The 21,476-nt window shown below is 39.7% G+C and overlaps 2 protein-coding genes across 9 annotated transcripts in view; one reads left to right on the top strand and one right to left on the bottom strand.

Annotated features, from left to right (window-relative positions):
• On the top strand, positions 1-5,219 carry LOC118429305 (RNA polymerase II-associated protein 1-like). Its single transcript, XM_035839790.1, has 7 exons — positions 1-130; positions 730-893; positions 1,702-1,834; positions 2,445-2,610; positions 3,529-3,702; positions 4,284-4,334; positions 4,843-5,219. The coding sequence occupies exons 1-7, from the start codon at positions 117-119 to the stop codon at positions 4,966-4,968; spliced, it is 828 nt and encodes a 275-aa protein (XP_035695683.1). The 5' UTR covers positions 1-116; the 3' UTR covers positions 4,969-5,219.
• A 469-nt stretch (positions 5,220-5,688) lies between these two features.
• The window catches only part of LOC118428988 (ribosome-binding protein 1-like), a 33,678-nt gene continuing 17,890 nt past the window's right edge, over positions 5,689-21,476 (bottom strand). For 2 of the 8 annotated variants that reach the window (XM_035839380.1, XM_035839325.1), the window contains 14 exons: positions 20,669-20,848; positions 20,370-20,432; positions 19,797-19,846; positions 19,201-19,312; positions 16,983-17,072; positions 15,155-15,352; positions 14,482-14,577; positions 12,817-12,909; positions 12,160-12,276; positions 11,228-11,371; positions 10,087-10,212; positions 9,887-9,904; positions 7,916-8,005; positions 5,689-6,838 (listed from right to left, as the gene is read on the bottom strand). In XM_035839380.1, coding sequence (XP_035695273.1) covers positions 6,803-6,838; positions 7,916-8,005; positions 9,887-9,904; positions 10,087-10,212; positions 11,228-11,371; positions 12,160-12,276; positions 12,817-12,909; positions 14,482-14,577; positions 15,155-15,352; positions 16,983-17,072; positions 19,201-19,312; positions 19,797-19,846; positions 20,370-20,432; positions 20,669-20,848 — 1,413 coding nt within the window. In that variant the 3' untranslated portion in view covers positions 5,689-6,802. The remainder of the gene's footprint in view (positions 6,839-7,915; positions 8,006-9,886; positions 9,905-10,086; positions 10,213-11,227; positions 11,372-12,159; positions 12,277-12,816; positions 12,910-14,481; positions 14,578-15,154; positions 15,353-16,982; positions 17,073-19,200; positions 19,313-19,796; positions 19,847-20,369; positions 20,433-20,668; positions 20,849-21,476) is intronic. The other 6 variants (XM_035839333.1, XM_035839356.1, XM_035839341.1 and 3 more) reach the window with 6 other exon arrangements.

Here is a 21,476-nt window from a genome sequence, read left to right as displayed (position 1 = left end):
ACAGGAACCGTGCCCTGGGCCGTCCACACCAGATCCAGTCCCTCCTGTTACCGGTTTGTACCGGCCCCCTCCTGCCCACAGACTGGGTGTTCCTGCCACTGGTACAGCTGCACAGCATGGCCAACAGTCTGTAGGTTCAATGTTTCAACACCAGTGTTTGGCTAGCAATGCAAGGAACAGTTCACCACACACAGTATACAACATGGTGTATTCTGTTTCACCCAGGGTGCCAGCCCTACCGTGGATAGGATGGCTAAAGGCGGGGGAGTGATCCAACCCGCTGGAGGGCTGGGACTGAAGGTGAAGGGGAATACACTGTGTTGTGTTTTGTTTATGTCATAACCATGAGAAAAGACATGTTTAAGGCCAAATGCTCCAAAACTTGAGAGTTGAGTGTGTGTGTTTGAACAAAAATTACAAACTTTAAGCAATTACAAAGTCCAAATGAGGTATTCAGATTTTTAAGGTATTTACTTTAAGTCTGATATTTGTTTCAGTAGCCTGTATTTGCTTAATTTACAATCACACCATGATGGTGAAAATACCAGTGTCCAGTTGAATTTTATTTTACATTGAATATTCAATAACTGTATTTGATTACTTTGGTCAAAATAATATGAAAAAGGAAAAAGAAGAGACAATCCAAGTACTTTTTTAACACTGTAATTGGAAACATAGCATTACATTATCTTGGAATGATAATGGTACTTGTTGAAAATTTGATTTCAGGGAGTCTAGAGGATACCCAGTGGAGACTGTACCAGCAGATGTCGTCGCCACGGTAACCAATAGCCTGAGGCTGGTCCTGATGCTGGAGACGTGGCGCCCAGAAACCCTCACAGCTCTGACAGCGGCCGCCAAGCTGACCAGGCTCATGTGTGTGTTCCTTACAGGTGTGTTGCTTTGGGACCTCTGTGCATTTCTTATGGATATGAAGGGTTATGTTTTCCACTTGACTGTGTGTTTGTAACTAGTAGAAGTTTGGTACCTCTGTTCTGGTTGTATCTCTGCTGGATGTTAAAAAAAACTGATGCTGGTACAGTCAAACCAATCATGGGACTAAGTAAAAGTGGTTGCCTGGCTAGGTATAACTTGGGAATGTGGTGGCAATCCGCCATATGCAAATTGATCATCTACCATATGCAAATTGATGGTACCGGGTCAAATGGGTAGAAATCCTGGCAGTTTTGAGGTGGATTTGACAGGGGAGAGTGTCTACTTTCTGATTATGGCCTAAAAGCTAAGCCTTTGTTTTTGTGGTTTGTTTGTTTTATTTTGATCTCCATTACTAAATGTAGTATCACTATTCTTCCTGGAGTCCTACAATACATGAGCAATAAATACAAAACATAAGCAACAAATCTTGTACAATAAGTAAACAGAAAACTAACAAAATCAACTGAGGTGGTCATCAGGGGATATACAGTTGGGACTGTTTTATCTTAGCACGAGATTGTTTGGCCATCCCGGATGTTTCCGCCATTAGATTCTTGGCAACAGTTGTTTTTTGCAAATTTTGGATAGCTGAGATGACAGGCTTTCATATGAGGGTATAGGTGTATGTTTGTGTCAGAAAGTTGACTTATTAACAGTTGCTCCTCTTTTTTTGTATTATTTTAGGAAAACATTGTTAGGAGTCTGTATATTGAATGACCAGCATCTGATGGTCAGACTCTGAAGTGTATAAATGTCCCACTGTAGGAAGTGAGTTGTTCCTGGACAGCTCAGTGCACCACATCCTGTCTGCCCTGCTGAGGCACTACACCCAGCCTGGGCTGCTGGCAGGGCTGGACTTCAACATGCCCATCCCTGGGATCACATCCTTCTATGACCTGTAAGTGCATTCGCAGTTAATCCCTTCTTCAGAATCATATACGAATGTACATTACACCTCTAAAGCTGGTATCTCCCTGGTAACTAGCAACTCCAATGATCTGTATCCCTCCATCCAGTCAAGTGAGTGTCTCATTGGGCCACACCTGTTAGGAACAGATTTGCAAACTGCCACTTTGTTGCCAACAATTGTCATTGGTTGCCTGAAACAGTGCATTTTTTTTAATTGGAAAAAAAATGCAATTTTTGTGAATTAGATGCATGTGAACTAATTGCCAACAGGTGCAAAATTTATGAATCTTATCTCATTGGTTTTGAATTCAATGGCAACACTACGGTTTCCTATGAAGTAATTTTGTATCTAATTTGGAGCCAAAACTGGGGATGTCAACTACAAAGCCATTTTGTTTGTAGAGGCCACATGTTTAATTCATGTGTTGCACGTGAGTAGGATCACAAAGGAAAATTGAAAAAAAAATTGCAAAGTTGCAGCAATGATTTGTAGCTAACAGGGACTTGCTTTACTTGAAAATAATGTCCATCTTTGCAAATATGTTTAAACTAAGAGCTCTTTTTCTTTCTCACTAAGTCGATTTGCCACCCTTCTGTAGCTACAAGGGCCTATTAGCCCAGTACGAGGCCACGTCTTTCGGGGACCCCCTGTTTGCCAGTTTTGTGCTGTTGCCGCTGCAGCAGAGGTATGGGGTGGGCTTCAAGAAGCTACTGTTGAGTGAGCATGATGCCGTTTTCAGGACGTTCCCTCTACAGTTCCAAGAGGTAAATACATTTACAACCTATTATGTTTCTTTGTATTGCATACCCAGTAAACCACCACATAACACACCAGGTTTGTACTGGAGAGTTCAAGCTGCATACCCAAACAGATTTATTTGATCCATTCACCCTGACCTTCTTTTGTCAAGAAGTGTGGTGGGTTCTTTAACGTGCTTGAGGTGCGGCTCTCCTCAAACACGGGACCTCCATTTAACATCCTATCCGTGGAATGGCCCTAACCATTTTCACCTGTCAGTGAGTGAAGTTGTGTAAAGTGCCAACACAAGGGCACAAGATCGATGGCCTGGATTCGAACCCAGAACCTCTGATGTATGAATCGAACACACTGCCGACTGCGCCACTTGACCTCATGGCTTTCCTTTTTGTGTGTTTCTTCATATTACATGTAGAGGCAGCCCAAGGTCGTCATTGTCGTAAGACCAGATATTTTCCTTCTGTGAATTGGGCCTAATTGACACCTGTTGATGTGTTTACCACCACACAAAATTTAAGGAAAATTGATTTTTTGACTTTGGCCACCCTATGCTTGGTTTTTACAGACAGAGCCTCTTAAGGTTTCCCAGTATTTTGACAAATGTACTACATGTATTTGTCTTTGCTGACTGTTCCACTGCCCATGTACTGCATGTTAAGTTACACATGTAATTCGTCCAGACACACCAGTATATGTTATCCCTCCATGTGCAATAGTACCCGACTGTACAAACACTAGTCTTAGTGGTTGACAAATGTACCATTGTTGTTGTTATTTTTAATATAAGAAAAAAAAAAATTAGACCTGTAGGACATCCCGCAACGTCCAACCCTTGTAAGATAGGGAACAACGGACGCTAAACCGGATAGTGAGTGAGTGAGTGAGTGAATTGGGCCTAAGTGACACCTGTTGATGTGTTTCCCCAGCTGGTTGTACCAGTAGAGAACTACCTGGAGCCCCAGGAGACAGACCAGGAGCTCCTACAGATGTACCTGGGGGTGTTGTTATCAGGAACGGTCAGGCAGCAGTGGGCTCCCTTCTTCTACCTCGTCATGGTCAAACACATCATGGGCTATGTCTTTGGTCATCAGTCTGGTCAGGTAAATGTTTGTTTGTTTGTATTGTGTACCCAGTAAATTGCCTCATGGCATAGCACAACAGGTTTGTACTGGGCCGTATGAGCTGCATATCCAGACAGATTGAATTGGTCTGCTCACGACGGGAGCTGGACCCCTGGTCTTTTTGATAAGTCTGGTAGGTTGTTTTGTTTGCTGTGGATCTCCTCAAACACGGGACATCCAATTAACGTCTGCCTGAAAAACGCCCCTTGCCAAATACTTTTCCATTTTCACCAGAGTGAAGTGAGTAAATCTGTGTAAAGTGCCATTCCCAAGGGCACAATGTCGTGTCAGAAGTTTTGAACCCAGTATCCCTGGGCCCTAACTGTTACACCAACACAATGCCTGATGTCCTAGTCAAACAACACTTTTGTTTTGTATCATTGAAATTGATTCATAGATTTGGCATCATTGCATTCTTTTTACTTTGGTCTCAGCCACACCTTAAAGTTAAAGTTGCATTGTTTACAGCACAAGTTAGCACTTTATTTTGTCTTATGCACAGGTATGAGTAGATCACCTCTGCTATATACGTATCACGTTAACCATACTGTTATGTACAGGATACTGCAAAAAGAAGTCTTCTAAGACAAGTGATGTCATCAAGAAATGAGGTGAGTTAAGTACATGTACATGTAGCTGGTTTGAAAGCTTGGACCATAGCTCATAAAAAACATCCTTTTGAGAAGCTGAAATTTTAATTTAAAACAAACATTATGAAAACATTGTGTTTGTGTGTAATTTACAATCATTCTGCACCTTTTGCTTCGCAAACATTTTTGCCAGTCACGATATACAATGTACGTACCATATTTCATCACTGACAGTCGAAATTAAACTTAATTACAGGAATTTTGTTAAGATCTGGCAGTATGATTTGTAAGATTCAATAACATCAGATGGGTGCATTGGCTACTGCAACACCACTGACATTGAATATTGGTCATGTTTGTTAATTGAATAATAAATAAGTATATAATAGACTAGCCGACTGCTGCCTACCCTAGTGAGTGATTGATTGAAAACGGTGCACTTAATTTCAAGTCTTTTTGGCTACTGAGACACTACTGACATTGAATTGATAATGGCTATTTACAACTCAGTTTAACACCCTCCCTCCAGATCCTGAAGCACCATCTCCTTTACTTCCATCAAGTCAACCTGGAGGCTCCACCTTTGGGATTCGACCTTCACTGTCAGCTGCCGCCAGACAGACTACAACTGATGCAGGATATAGGAGATCTGTAATATTAGCTGCATCAACTTTAACTTATCATTTTAGACTAAAATATCTAATTTAGTCCTTACTTGAAAGATAAGTTCCTAAGTTTGTGGATCATTGGCATGGTATAGCACACCAACAAAATGTAAGAATCAAGAATATATGTTTGTGGCCTGACAATGGAATCATGTACTGGTGACCTACTGAGCAACATTTATAAAGAAAGCAAGACGGAATTATCTTATTTCTGTGATATGTCTTTTTCTTCTGCTGTCAATTTATACGTGTTATAAGAATACATGTACAATGTACTTTACCAACCAACAAGGCCTTTAACACATATCATCAGAGTCATCTCATTTTTGCTTTTGTCTCGTTTTTTACCGTTTGGACCCCACAGACCAGTTTTCTCCACCCTTTTCCTCCACCATCTATTTTTCTGTGTTTCACTTACTTAGTAGTGTCACGCCTGTCCATTCCCTGATATCATCCTTCCATGTTTTCTGTTCCCTACCCCTCTTTCTTCTTTCCTGGATGGTTCCTTGCATGATACTAATAGTTTTGGCTAGTCCCATTGTAGCTGTACCACTGCAGTTTTCTTTTCTTTACTGTATACTCAATCTGCATCTTTAACTCTATTTTGCTTTGTTCTTCTATTGTCCATTTTCATATATCAAAGGCTAGAATTACTATCACTTTCATTCTAAGCCAGCATTACATATGAAAATCAATACACAAACAACACATTGAGGCACATCAGACACTTTTATTGACACCTGTCCGGACGACACAGTCAACAACATCCCATATGGCACCTCCCCTCCCCTCTATAAGTACATCTGCTACAGTCTTTACCGTAGCTTCACCTGTACATATACTGTGTGCCAATTCCAACTATTATACGGATACTTAAAAACTGGTGTGAAGGAATCAACCGGTTTAAGCTGAGAAGAACTCTGCCTGTTGGATTAATGTACATTAAGACTAAAGTAACACTTTCATTGTTTCACATCCCTTGGGAGCCCATTGCACACTGATTGGCCAAACTAAAGTACATTTAATGACTAGTTAGAAACCATCCTCCTTCTTTAAAGTAGACATTACGGACTTAAGCTTGTGACGTACTATCTAACAACACCAAATGTAAGCCACATACAGTATACTTGTGGCAAGGCAACAAAGAAGTGAACTTTTTAAGTCTTGCCCAATGATCCTCACCCTCATTCTGAATCTTTCCGAACCCATAGGTCACCAGAATAACCATATTCTTAACTCTGTTACATTTCGGGATTTAGAGTGATCTTTTAAGTCCATCCTTTTTCCCATTGCTGTATTTATACTGACTTAGCTAATAAAAAAAAGAAAAGAAAAAGAACTAAAACCTTGACAGCTTTGTCATTACCAATACTCGATTGATCTATAGACCAGTCGTAAACTTTGTAATTTCTAGTCTAGCATTACTACTGATTTCCATATGTGGAAAAGTCTACAAACCCTATCTAGCTGCTACTATGACTCAAATTCTGAGTGGATTGAAAAATAGTTAATGCAATGGTATAATCAATTCATCGATAAGTACAATTACATTACAACACTACAGATTCTCATCTTATGCGTCCTATACATTTTTTGGTGTTACATTTCAAGAAAAATAGATTTAGTCTTTCTTATTGGCTGTATAAATGTAGGAAAAGTATGGTAGAGAAATTGCTCATAGCTATATATAATTACAAGTACTTTTCCTATAGCAGAGATTGGGAACAGGTAGTCAAGAAGTCGCGTAACTGAAACTACCGGAGATCTCACACCAAGGTTGTGTCATCTGGAGATCTCTCATAGAGGTTTCGTCATGTGGTGCTCTCACACGGAAGTTCCATCATCTGGTGTGGCTTGCACCTGGAGAGAAGATATTACAAGGTTTGCATGTTGCACAATGTAACCATCCTATAAACTAGTGATAGTGTAAAAACACATCAATTCAGCACAACCTAGACTGTGCATGTAAATGTAAATGTATATGTGAAAGAGGTTTAGGTTATTGTTATGAATTATGATTGTGTTTGACTGACATGACTCTAGCTTGGTAGCCAATAACATTGGAATTCCTATTTCACAGAAAAACTATTTCCAAACAAATATCTTCACATGTCATGAAATCATTATATGAAGTGTATGTTTCTTTGAAATGATAGGTCAGACTTTGTATTCATTAACAATGTGAAAGATAAATTTGAAAATTTGGAGATGATTAATGAGTGAAAGCCATCCAACAGTCCAGGTTGATTTGATTATATGGATGACATCTTCTGATGCAAGCTCGAGCTAGTAAAGAAGAAAAAATTAGCCCCCAAAAAGTTGCCTCCATTATGAAATATAAGTGGTTAGGAATGTTAAACAACTGACTTAACACAGAGTATGGTATACACCAAACAACAGATTCTTCATTTTTGTTCCTCGACTTCATAATTGCCTTTGAATTGCAACTCTGTGCAACTTACAGTATGGTTGAAAACGTTTTTTTTGAAGGACAAAAAGTGATGTGCGCGGAGGTCATCTCTATAATCAAACAAACAAAAGGCATGACCTGAGGTTTCTGTTTTTCCTCTAAATTCAGGTTACAAATATGGCTATTGTTTCTTTATGTAGCTGGAATGTACTGCATTGAAAAACAAAATAACAGAAGTAGTAGTAGTAGTAGAGATTGTACAAAAACACGCCAGGACAAGGAACTTTTGAAAATAAATTAACATTGATTTACCATGACATTAATTGCCTCCCTCTTAATGATTTTGCCAACAACTTTAAGTTTTAACCAACAAAGTGTGGACACAGATTTATGGTAACATTAGGGATGGTTAGCTCATGCAAAACTCACAACACATACAGGGGAAGTGTTAGTAGGAAAGGGGGGGGGGGTGCATTGGCCTAGGGTGCAAGAACATCACTCGACACTTGGAACATAGGAACAAGTACCTCTTGTAAGGCGTCTGCCAAATCTTTTTCTATTTGTGACTGATTGAGAGACTGTGGTGCTTCCACTACGTCTGACTGATCTGTGCTCCCCTACAAATTAGAACCGGCAGCCGCAATTATTCTCAGCATTCAGCTTTCACAAGTTTTTCAACTGGATGTTTCCTTTGTACATGTAGTAAAATTTTGCCGGGTATCCATTCTATTCTAGCTCTGTTTTGATCCTCTAAATGGTTCCCTGCTGAAAGTCTGGCCCCCGAGAGAAACAACATTTAAACATGTGTAAAAGATACAAGAGAGCTTTGATTGGGTCAAACAGTCATCGTTATGGTAACAGTTCAAACTGGCATTTGGATGGAACCTCAATAACTGTTACACTGCGTCAAGAACACGTTGTAATAACTGAAATATGGAGTGCCATAAGGACCAAACGGGTTTACAGTATGTTATCCTGTGCCAGACTATACGGCAGGGAAGCAATCGGTGGAGCAGACCAGAGCTAGACTCGGATGGATACCAGACTAGTAAAATGGTCTGGTTTCTGGTGAAAGCCAAATGATCAACGTTGGGACACACACAACTATACACTAGAGCAAACACTACTAGTACTACTAGTGTGCAAGTGCAGGTGTGGCAATGTAGGTGTAACATGGAAACTATGGCAAAGGCTTTGAGTGGAAGCAACAGCACACAACCAGAATATATGTCACTTCGAGATTCATTCTTACAGATATCAACTACAAACAGCTGGATAAAGACTTTTCCGCTAATAGTTTTATGTAAACATGATGGCCAAAATATTTTTCATTATATTATATTTGAGTACAGTCAAACCTGCCCAAGACGACCACCCGGGGGACCGAAAAAAAGTGGTCGATTTGAGCAGGTGGTCGCTGAGAAGAGTATCGACTCAAAACATGCCCCATGCTAAGTATAAATGGTTTCCGTTGTGTGCAAATATCAAGCAAACTGCACGCACCCAAAGAATTGAGGTCTTTAATGTCAAATACAACATGCACACTGTAAAGTTAACCCCAAGCTTTTATCGAGCTTTTATAAAATACAGTGTTTTAAAGCTCAATATTTGTACTCTAATGTTTTAGACAGTAAGGGAACTTTGATGCTGTCAGTTACCATACAAGCCTTTATGCGTCGCTGTGTTCTTGATCGCCGTATCTGAAACGGTGCACCTTTCGAATTCGATGCCCGGTACGTCCCGATAGCGTACTTAACCACGCGGGTGAATGTACAGTACAGTTGGACAAAAGCACTCACACAGATCTTTCTTAAAAAAGGTATGAGCTACACAGATCTTTCTTTAAAAAGTATGAGGCTATACACGTTTCAGCATTCGTTCACTTTATAATGATATAGATTTAAAAAAAAACAACTTCTGTAACAGCTAATGTCGGATTTTCTTACAACGAAATTTCATCCCATATTACAGTAGACTGCCCAATTGACCCACCCATTGACCGCCGCCATCCTTATTCTTAACATAACATTGTAATGGCAGTCAAAATCCGACGCAGAAAGCCGATTTCGGCACAAAATCGCGCTAGTAATCATAAAAAATCGATGAAAACCTCAATTTTGAAAATGATGCGGTCGTTATGGGTCCCAATTTGGGCCAGTCGCGGTTGCGTTGGCCAGGTGGTTGTTGAGAAAAGGTCGCTTAATGCTTACGTCAATGGGGAAAAAATCGGGACCAAGAAAAAGCGGTCGAAATGGGCAGGTGGTCGCTCGGGCAGGTTTGACTGTACTTTCCATCAAGACATTTAAGTTGGGTGGGGGCGAAAGTGAAAACAGACACATATCATGTTTGGTTTATCCAGCTCCTTGTTCCATTATTGAGGAATTGATGTAGAGGCAATCAATGACAGAAACTGTTGAGGAAACACAATCCACAGAAAGGCAAGCCAAGTTTGGCAACTGTTCAACGAGAAAACTCAAGAAATACAAGAAGAAACTCACCTTTTCCTCAGAATTCCCCTGTGGAACACGAAAGGACAGAAGGACTTAAATTTTTGACCAACAACATAAAAGAAGACAAAAGGAAAAACAGAACAGGACAAAAAAAGACAAAATAGTACGAATATATTCACAATATACACAACACTAGGAATATAACCACAATATACTATAGTTTTAACCTAACATTTAGTGAATCTTACCTGTAGCTTTTTGACATTTTCCCTTTCCTTTTTGAGTTGATCCTCTGCTGTCTTGAGCAGGGATTGAAGTTTGGTGGCGGCCGAGCCCAGCTCCTTACACAACTTCTTCTCCTTCTCAAGACGTGCCTTGAGACACAGAAACCAACAGGGTTACATTTCTTCCAACATCCTTAGGATTTACCACCTCTTAAGTATTACAGTGTATACTACCGGTGATACTGTAAAATGCATTTAAATTCGCGGAGATTTAATTTTGCGGTAGCGGGAAAAGATTTAATTTTGCGGTAGCGGGAAAATGGACATTTCGCGGTGGTTTTAAGTTCGCTGTAGCACCATGCACTGTAGTCTCTTGCTGCCATGGAAAAATATCCGCGGTGGTTTTAAGTTCGCGGTTTCTGCATTTACAGTGTATGCAAAAAAAAATGTCCATTTTGGTGTAATACCAAAATGGACATTTTTTTTTACTCTAAGTACATGTTACTGTCTCAAAATCAACACATCATGACTGAAATAAAAATTTGAACTACATTGACTGTTTTTGACATATGAAGGATTTTGCTCACAGACTGTCTATGTCATCATGCATGTCCATAAATAATAGAACATATTCTCACAACATTCCCTGAACTTGGAAGAAGCAATCTTGATTACTGCCAACTAATTCATCACAGGTAAGTACAAGATGAGCTGATTTTTTAATACTTACATGTAAAGCAAAGAAGAAAGGGAATAGCTACCAACATTGTACAGTGATATCCGTAAACGTTTGCATATGTGTGTGGGTGCCGGTCCAGAACGAATATCTTCAAGTTCAAGACGCCGGGCCCAGTGACACCAGTTGGGTTCAGGGAATGTCATTGGAAACAGTTTTACTATAGTAGAAGCCAGTTAATTGCACAACGGATTAACGCACACTTCTGTTAACTGCACGGAATCCCAAAATCCCAAACCGGTGCGGTCCAGCTAGATAAGTTCGCATGATTGCATCAGCCGGATAATTGCACGAAATTCACTGGCAAATAGGCCGAGCAATTAAGCGACTTCTACTGTATTTATTTACATGTCAGATGGCAAGACAGTTTGTGGACAAAATCATCCCTATGACGAAAACACTTCGCATGGTTTACATCTATGTCTGTACCTTGAGTGCAGCGATCTCCTCATCCCTTTTACTGAGATCCTCCTCCGTGGGACCTGCGGGCCCGTTCTCCGCCTGGCCACTCCCTGCAGCAGCCTGCAGGGTCTGCAGCTCCTGCTGCAGCTTGTCCCTCTCCTCCTGCAGCACCTGAAACAAGCACACAGTCTCACTATCTCCAACAACATGTGTAACACCCATCTGCACACTGAAGTACCAGTCATATCAAAGCTGTGGCCCCAGACACTTTTCTTTAAAGGGTTTGTTCAGTGCAAGACCATTTGACCAGTTCTAGGCCACAACTAAGTTGATGAATGGTCAATTATTATGCTAGGAGACTGGTTTTAAAGGCTTCAATATGAACCAGAACTAACTACAACATACACTGTTCAATTACATCTTTTGACCCTGCTACTTAGTTTGTGCCCAATTGCTTTGTTTCTGGTTGTCGTTATACAGACTGTTTATGTTATTCTACGTTTTCTGTGATGTGTTATGTGTGGGTCATGACACCAGCAGTAGATGACTCAGGGCTCTAGCCAGCATCCGTTTTTCCGTCAATTGACGGAAATTTGCTGCGTGTGACGGAAAAATTTTAAAACTAATCCGTCAACTTTGACGGATCAAAATCTGATACAAGCTCCTTGGTGGAAGCTACAGGCTGCTTGGGGACGCCGTACACGGTCGTAAAAGCCACACACTGTTTGTTTTGCTATTGTTATGATTGTTGACAATGTGTGTCGGTGCCCTTTCGCATACGATAATCTCATTAAAACCCGTTTTTCAAGGTCTCAGTTCAGTCTCTCTAACTCCTGGAATAGTGTTTTCGCGACAATGGGAATTGGCTGACGGAAAAAAATGTCGAGCTGGCTACAGCCCTGAGATGACTATATGTCTCAAGTGTATTGTCTTCTTAAAATTAAAAAAAAAACAAGCACCTTGAGCTGGTCCTGCAGACGCCCCTGCTCCTCCGAACCCTGCTGGCTCTCAGACTTCACCTGCTGTACGGCTTCCTGCATTGCACGGACCTCTCCTCTGGCCTGGGGGGAGGGTGACTTGTCAGCCAGTAACCACAACTTATAAAGATATGCTCTTCAACCCTTTCATGTGTTTTTGTAATACCATACTGTATGGATACCAATTTAAGTTTTTCATGATAGAATCTCTTCATTTTCAAAATGTATGGCTCGATGTTACCTGTAATTAAATCAAGCAATCTCAGCCTGAATGGTGGAATTCAAAGTGCTTGCTAAGGTGTACGAAAGTTAGGTTACAAAAATAATTTCAGGGTGATATCTTTGTGTCCTTTAATATTTTATCGACAACCAGCATCATGAGGTGCTTATCAACGCTCATTAATGATGAAATATTCAAGATAAAGTATGAGTCTCTATATATAAGAAATGCATATGAGGGGTTAGCAAGTATTGTTTTACACACCACACATCCAGTAATTCACCACAAGTGGATTTCTGCAACGTGCAACAAGGCCATTGACAACACACCCTTCTGAAGTGCTCCTTTAACAATTCCTACTTGCTCAAACTCCAAAGAGTACTACATGAACAAACTTGCTAACAGTAACATGAACTCACCTGTTCGAGGTCTTCGTTTGCTAACCTCAGCTTCTCCTGCCACTTCTGTTCCTCAGACTCCACACTGCTCTGCAGTCTGTTCAGGATGGACTCCTGGAAACAAACATTAGAGTTCGTTTGTGAAGATTATACATCCAGGAATATAATGAATAGATGAAAGTTGAATCTCTTCTTCTGGATAAATCAAATTTAATTCAGACGTTTCAAACGACATCCGTCGTTCTTCTTCAGTGAAATAAAAATAAAAGTTTACAACTCTGCGGAATAAGGAATTCTTCTTATGTTCTAAATAAACAAAAAAGGTAACGGCTAAGGTGTTCTAAAGTAAACATGGTAGGTAACTACAGAGGTATTCTAAACAGTGTTCTAAATAAACAAAAAGGTAACTGACAAAGGTTCTGTGATACATTCTAGCAAAATAAGAAAGGCTAACAAGGGATATAATGATAATAAGTGTCTATATATCAATAAAACCATCATTTACTTTAAAACATCATTCCAAGCACTGGAAAGGTCAGTTCTCAGCCCCCCCCCTTCCGATTGAGAGATGGACGATAAATGCGCTCGTAAATGGCTTCCTTAACCCCCCTTTCAAACCAACGTGGTTCTCTGTCTAAAATGTCTGTGTTATCTTAAGAAAACGAATGTCCGTTGTGGATGTTAAGATGATGCCAAATGGCTGACGAAACTTTCATCTAGACATTAGAGTTGTACACTGATTCATGTCCCATTGGGCAATATGTCTGTAAATAACTTTACCTTCCCAATGATATTTGGTAGCATGTGTGATTAGTGGCCCTGTCTCTGGACCGACAAACCGTGATTTCCGATTCCAGATGCATCGCTCATCCAACATCAGGGCTCAAAATACTGGGTGCATGTGCACCCAGGTGCACCCAAAATCGGAACTGTCCACCCAACTTTTTTCAGTGGGTGCACAGGGTGCACCCAAATATTTTCTTAGGTTTATGTATGGAAAGATGTCAAGTATACTAGTATACTAAGTATACATCATATTTTTTGACATCTAAGTGTTAGAAAGATGATAAAAATGTCTGTCATCACTGTCGTGTTACTTGTTTAAGAATTTGATACCTTGTAACTAAGTTTTGTTATTAGGTTTTTTTTTTACATTCTACTTATTAAATTCAAGTGGTGCACCCAAATATCAAAAATGAATTTCGAGCCCTGAACATGCATGCTATCGACAGCCCATTCCACCAGCCCTTCATCAGTCAAAGACTTAAGAAATGACTATGTTGGTTGACCAAAAATTTTTCGATTTGACATCCGAGAGGTGAAATTCAAAACAGACTTCCTCGATTTCACACTCAGTTGACAAAATAGGCTTTTTCAGTTGATACGAATGTAGTAGTTGAGTTCACATAATACTTCTTTCTTTAGTTTACAAATATTACACTTCAGATTGTATGATATACATTTTTGTATATCTGTATAATCAAAATATGATGCTTGAAATACTAGTTCAGTTTAACAGTTTAACTGTATTTGAAGGATCACTTTAAAATTTTTTAAAAAGACAACCAGTCCTGTCTCGACTGATGCTATTTTTTGGGGGACAGTAATCGGAAACATTATGATTTAAAACAACTTTTTCCTAAGCCTAAGATGAGCAGTTTTCTTGATATGTTCTTGATGACTTACTGTGTCTGCCAGGACTGTCTTGTATTTCTCACATTCCTCCTGCAGTTCTTTCTCCCTCTCTGCTGCCTCCGCAAGCTGGGCCTCCACACCTTCATCCTGGGGAAATACAGGACCTAGTGTTAGAAATTCTCAAAAGGAAAATGACAAAAGGATGTTAGGGTCTCGGACCGGAGTTTCTTTTATGATTTCGGAGGTTGACGGACAGCCTCCGGCCGAAGGGCTACAGTTACGCTAGGAAACGTAGGACGCGAAACTTAATCAATATGGTGGAAAGCAGTTTACTGCCTCTTTCCGACAAATCTATACGTATCATTTGTTGCCTCTTTATTTTGGGTAGAATATGTAGTAACATTTTAATTTTGGACCCGAAAACTATCATCATTTAACACTTTTTTGATTGAAGCTGCTTGGAAAAAACGAATTTTCCCATTCTAACGGCCTACGTGGTAGAGAAGCTAAAGTCTTCATGATTTTGTAAAATGAAAATAAAAAAATTCCATGTGATAACTTTTTTGCAATCTCCAATGACGAAACTGTACAATGTCGTAAAATATGGATTGGTATCGAACATCCGTATTGACCATTACCCAGGTCCAGGTATGACATATAAATTTTAACAAGGCGTACACAGGACCAAATGTAGGTTCCCAAACTGCCCCTCCCAGTGACTTACCTTAGAAGTCTGTGTAGGCACTTTGGCAGACTGTTTGGCAGCTGTCTGCAGCTCCTCTAGCCTGGAAAGCGCAGCCTTCTCGAAGCTGGTGAGCCAGACCTGGTACTCCAGGGAGGCGTCCATGGAGATGTCTGGGAAGATTCTCTGCAGGGCTTCTCTGGCCTGACTCCTGTCCTGGTCTGACGTGGCCGTGTCATCCTGGGGGGACGGAAGAAAACACAACTTTGTTGGAGAAGTACATTTAGTAGGTACAGTGGTGAATAGTTTCATCAGGTCGGTACGTCACTGAATAAAGAGACTCTTTTTACACAACCAATGCTTTATTCTCACCGACGTTTTGTTGACTGTCTGTCACCTTCTTCAGGGCAATTCTGACTGGTTCACATAAAGCAATGGTTGTGTCTCTTTATTCAGCAGGTACAGTGCACAGAGAACATGGTCCGAGTCCAAAACAAGGCCCTGTCCACACCTAGCAAAATCTTTCCAATCAATCTGCTTTAAGGGTCAATTGTGGTTTTCTTAGGTCCTATTCATACTCAGCAAAACCTATACGAATTACCATGAAAAGCTTGTCTGTGTTGGCAGTAATCATAGTACAACGATTAACTTTCTTCCAACACAGAAGTACACAGGGACACAGGGATCAAATTTTCAACAACCACTGTCACCTTCTTCAGGATCAATACTGATGACCAATCACTTCAGAACATTAACTCGTGAGAGTTACAGGCGCGTGATCTTATTGACATTGTACTACAAAATCTATACGAATCAATCAGTGTGTTGATGTCATCCATAAGAATCACTTGCTGTGGACTAAAAAAACATGTCAGACTGATTGACAACGGCCAGATCCCAGACAAATCAAGCCCTACATCGAATCAGTGACCTAGAAAACCACAATTTGCCCTCAAAGCAAATTGATTGGCACTGATTTTACCAAGTGTGAACAGGGCCTTAATCGCATGAACCATTTCATTTTCATTTCATTTATTTATTTAACCAGGCATTACACTCAGTTGCCTATATGTAAGCTGTGCATAGATTTTTGGGTTAGATGAAAATCAAATGGTGGCCAACAGGCTACGATAGACTTTGCTGAGGACAAAGACTACAAGTGTGGCCTTGTTCTGTAAGAGATATTCCTAGTGGTCAGTGCTAGACAATGTCCAGAGAAGGGGTCACAATGTAACACTTCAAAGACCATTTTTTCTATGAAACAAAATCAAAAGGAGCTTGGAACTACAAAATAAAGTAGCTGGAAAACAAAAAAATATCGAACGGCATTGTAAGTGTTAATATCTGCGCATACATAGGAAAAGGTTAATGGAAATGTGGGCCAGAAATGGAGCTCTAGTTAGCTACGGAATATTATATAAAACATAATATAGAACAAAAAGGTTAAAAAAGAGACAATACAACTACTTCAGGGCACTTTCATGTTGAATGCCTGACAACGCTATAACTATCTAAAAGAGTCCTCTATGCTATCAAGGTACATCTACAATAGGATTGTCTTTCAATGTCTTCAAATGAATGACGTACATTTTGTATTCAATTTTTTTTTTAGATTCATCTTGTCATTTGTGTCCATATCTCTGTAATCCATTGTACATGTACATCATACGTTTTCATTTGCATTCAATATTGTGATAATACGAGTTATAACTTTTGTACAATCATGGAAAATGAAAATGAATGGAATGAAGTGTATGATTTTGACTTGCATGCAATAAAACATCAAATAGCAATGTTCACAAATCAGGTGGTTCCAAAAAGAAAAAAAAAAGAAAAAAAAGTTACAAGAAGAACCCAATGTCAAAGATACCTTGGCACTGGTAACTTTCTCTTTGTCAGCGAGAGATTTTTCTGCAGCGTTTAGAGCATCCATTGCTTTCCAGTTTTTCTCGCGAAGATCCTTGTGTCGGAGAGAACGAACCAATCAAGTTAAAACGGTAAAAACAGACGGAGGACCATCATACACAAGACCTTTTGCATGGTGCCATGCAAAAACAAATCAGATCACTGGTACAGAATATCTTCAAAGTTTTGCTACGTAACAATGATATTCAACAATACAGTACATGTAGACTTAAAAAATGCCTGAAATGTCATCACTATGTAATTGTTCTTGTGTTATTTTTGATACTGTAAATCCGTTTTCTTTTGCAGTATTTTTTTTAATACAGAAGGAGTAAAAATAAGGTTTTCGCTATGTTTTGCCTGTAAGCTTCAGTAGTACAGTATCAATACACGATAAAATGCATACTTGCAGGATCATGAATCAAAAGTGGAGAGTTCGCTTCGAAAGACATGAAAATAAAATTGCTAAAATTTAAAGATTTCCAGTAGATGAAAATGTATTAAGGACACCACTGTACAAAAACAGCTAATGACTCACTGACCCCCAGTGCTACACATTATCAACATTTGCTCGGTCCAGGCCACATACTGTAAATGCATTTAAGTTCGCGGAGATTTAATTTCCCGGTAGCGGGAAAATAGACTTTTTGCGGTAGTTTTAATTTCGCGGTAGCACCATGCACTGTAATCTCTTACTGTTATGGAAAATTGTTCGCGGTGGATGCCGCCGCAAAAACCGCGAACATTAATCCACCGCGAACGTTTCTGCATTTACAGTACTGACCAAATTTATGTAAGGACACCACTGTGCAAAAACAGGTAATGACTCCTGTGCCACACATTATTAAAGGTTGACCTGCTCCCGGCCACATACTGGCCACAATTACCTCCTAAATAGAGAGGCTTAATTGCATTTCCTCAGGCAATTAGCTGATGACATGACGTTAATGTCTACAAATTACTCTCTTCCATGGAGGGTTCTCACCAATTTTTTTTTGCAGCATAGGGGGCATTTAAGTGTGCCAAAACAACGTGGCAAGCAAAGCAGGCAGGGGGTCTGGAGGTAACCCCTTAAAGTTTTCAAATTTGCAACCCTCAGAAATACTAATTCCTGCATTCTGAGGGCCAAGTGTGTTAAAATAAAGCCAACATTTTTCTACTTTTATTACAAATTAACCAAAGGCCCTCTATACTAGTTGATATACAGAGTAGGGGCATAAAAAAGGGCCCCCTATGCTCAACTGCACTGGAGAGAACCCTGCTTCCATGGAATGTCCACAAGATGGGGAGGTGAGTGACAGAATGTGAGATACAGGGGACAGAGTCTTCAGCTACATGCTTGAATGGCTGCCTTCCTACCAGTTCCAAGCAGAGTAGTTTCACTGCCATTTTAAACATTATATGATAGTTTTTTGATAAATATCTCTTCACGTGTCAACCACACCATTATTTTCTTAAACATCCCAAACCATATCATTTCCATTGCAATTCTTAACCATGTAAATTCTGTCACCATTCTCAAAGTACATCAATCCCTCTACTGTGTACTATGTTGCCAACTCTACCACCATGACTATTAACCTCCGCCAAATCCATTTCCATGATACGTTATACAAAAAAAACCTTTTAGGTCTTGAAAAAAATGTTGTGTTTCTGTTTTCCCAACCAATCTTACCAAAACCTGCCAACCCCAGCCTTTTTTGGGTCAACTGCTGGCAAGTGACATAGAATTTCCGATATGATACCTGAGTGATGAATTTCAAAACAGACTACTTCACACAGTTACACTGTTAGGCTTTGTACAGTTAATATAATATGTGTAATATGCATAATGATTTGAACTTCCTTATAATAATGTGAAAAATGTATACCTGTGTGATTACATTACGATCTTTAAAATATCAGTGTCCTAACGCCTTTTATTTTCACATAACCAACTGTTTTTGCTGGACCACTTTGCCCCCACCCGTCCCCCCCAAAAAAATGAGAGAATCACTACCTGCTGACTGTAATTTTTTCAAGAACAAAACAGAAACACAACATCTTTTTTCCTAGGCCTAACCTTGGTACCATTCTTAAGCATTTCTACTCCAAGCAATATCATAATGACACCATCTTTATTAATCTATGGGTTTTCTTTGTTTCTATGACTATTCTAAAGGCTGTTTGGTAAGTAGCCTTACGTTGTTTTTCTTCTTCTGCTGCTCCACTGTAGTCTGGAGTGTCTCGATCTCCGCCTTCTTCTCAGCAACCTCCTCCTGCAGCTGGGTCACTGTCTTCTCCTTTTCACTGATGCTGGGACAGGGAGAACAAGTCAGAATTACTGATGTCCTACCATTTTAGTACTGTATACCTAAACTCATGTTCAAGTTCAGGTTTGGACTTGTAAGTCCGGACCTGAACTTGTGGCATGGCATAAGTGTGCTAGAAATACTTTCTTTGGTTTCAGATATAACTGTTGGCATGAAGGCAATTTGAGAATATACATGCAAAATTATATACGATAAGTAACAAACACAAAAGGTCAGTTATGAAACAAAAACAGCAACATATTACACTTTTTCCAATCGTAACTATCATGAGCTATGGAAGGTTTTAAATGAATAACTACAAAAAGGAGAAGATAAGCAAGAGGTAGATTTTTGTAAATTTTTTAAACTGACGTTCAGGGTTTTAAAAACTAAGCCTTAAAATTTTACAAGCCAAGTATTCTAGTGTAATTGGTGGTACATACAGTATTCTGGTATGCACCAAAGGTAATCTAGAGAAAGCTACTTACAGAAGTTCATGTTCAACAACACTGATGGTCTGCATACTAGACCCCTCCACCTGAAGATTGAAGAAGGACAAATAAAATAAATATCTTAGCCTTTATCTACTGCTTACAGATTACTGTTCCATAGAATTTCCTCAAATGGTAACAAAGACGCACAAGGAACAATGACAATACAGAATATTTGGGGTTATCACATTGGGCTCCTACTGTTATCACACGAACTTCCATCAAATTCAAACGCACCTCATGTGCCCCGTCAAAAATTCAAATACCTCATTCAGACGTTGGAATTGATGTTTTTCTGGACACCACATTTTCTCAACTTCTCACACATTTTGCATTGAAATTTGTGTTTTCAGGTGGGAATGACATGTATAAAATACAGTATTACAAATAACTCTACCACAGATTGGGCTGGTGTCTCGGGTGATTTAGTATACATCATGTTCTTTATGTATTCTTAGACAACATACTCTTGTCTTCTAAAACATTTTACATGCGTCGCAGCCGACCGATGATGATGATGACATGCAACAAGACTTAGTGAATACAGACTGTAGTATGGAAGTTAACTACCTTGTGTTCTATGTCTCCATTGGCACTTGGCACTTCAGCAGCCTTAGATTTCTCCTGAAGCTCCTAGAAAACACAGGATTTGTTACTTTCTTGGGGAACCCTTAAGTGTACATCTTGCTTCCTTTGGGAATGTGAACATCTTGACAATATAATGATTAGCCCAACTTGATTGTAATTCTATTTCAAAGACTTATTTTATACATCTATTTTGTACTCTGTAATAGTCGTTGCCATACATTGTACCATGTACAATTGTCATGCAATAAAGTCCTATCTGTCTTCTGAAACAGGTGCCTGACCTTGATGAGTTTCTCCTTGTCCTCCACAGTCTTCCTGCTCTCAGCCAGCTGCACCTGTAGGTCCTTCAGCTGCAGCTGCAACTCCTGAGCACCTGCGTCCCCTCCCGCCTGGGTGTCCACAGCCGAGGACTTGGCAGACTCCAACTCCTCAGACAACGCCTTGTTCTTCTTATTGAGCTCCTACAAAGTAAATACTTAGCATTAAAGTTTGTTTAAGGTCTTGTTTCTTATCCTGTTGAAACAAATGTATGTCTCAACAGCTCAGGTACACATGCAATAGACATAATGCTACATGTATTGTTCAGCAAAGGGCCATGCAGTCACTCCAAATGCTGCTATTATGGCAGAGCTTTGGCTTAGCAAAAAAAATGTTGTGTTTCCGTTTAAAGTCCGAAAAAATATGGTTGGTAGGCAGGGATTATCTTTTCTTTCTTAAATTTCAGCTGAAATAATACTGTTTAGCAGTAAAAAAAATGAAATGCATCTAGACCTGGGTATTTTCAACATTGTTATCAAACAGATATACTTTGCACAACATCTTTAAATACACGCTCCTACATCAAAAGTTCAAACCTTCAATCTGTTAATGAAAGGTCTGTTTTGAATTCTATCACTCGGATGTCAGATATGAAATTGTCTAGGATCAACAAAAAAAATAGACTAGTGTCAGCAGGTTTTCATAGGGTCAGTTGGGTCACCGAAAACACAACATTTCTTCCCTAGACCATATCATAACCATGCCACAATACATTCTACATCCATACCACCAATACTCTTTTCTGAAGAGAAAAAGTTACGCCACTGCAAA

The sequence above is a fragment of the Branchiostoma floridae genome, chromosome 1 (assembly GCF_000003815.2).
Source record: "Branchiostoma floridae strain S238N-H82 chromosome 1, Bfl_VNyyK, whole genome shotgun sequence".
In the NCBI taxonomy this organism is placed as follows: Eukaryota; Metazoa; Chordata; class Leptocardii; order Amphioxiformes; family Branchiostomatidae; genus Branchiostoma; species Branchiostoma floridae.
The sequence above is the reverse complement of the archived record's forward strand: the minus strand, read 5'-3'. Positions and strand labels throughout refer to the sequence as shown.

Excerpts from the sequence above, each read along its gene's own strand:
- LOC118429305 (XM_035839790.1), top strand. Across the intron at positions 894-1,701 it reads CATGTGTGTGTTCCTTACAG|GAAGTGAGTTGTTCCTGGAC; the intron begins GTGTGTTGCTTT and ends GTCCCACTGTAG. Across the intron at positions 1,835-2,444 it reads ATCACATCCTTCTATGACCT|CTACAAGGGCCTATTAGCCC; the intron begins GTAAGTGCATTC and ends ACCCTTCTGTAG.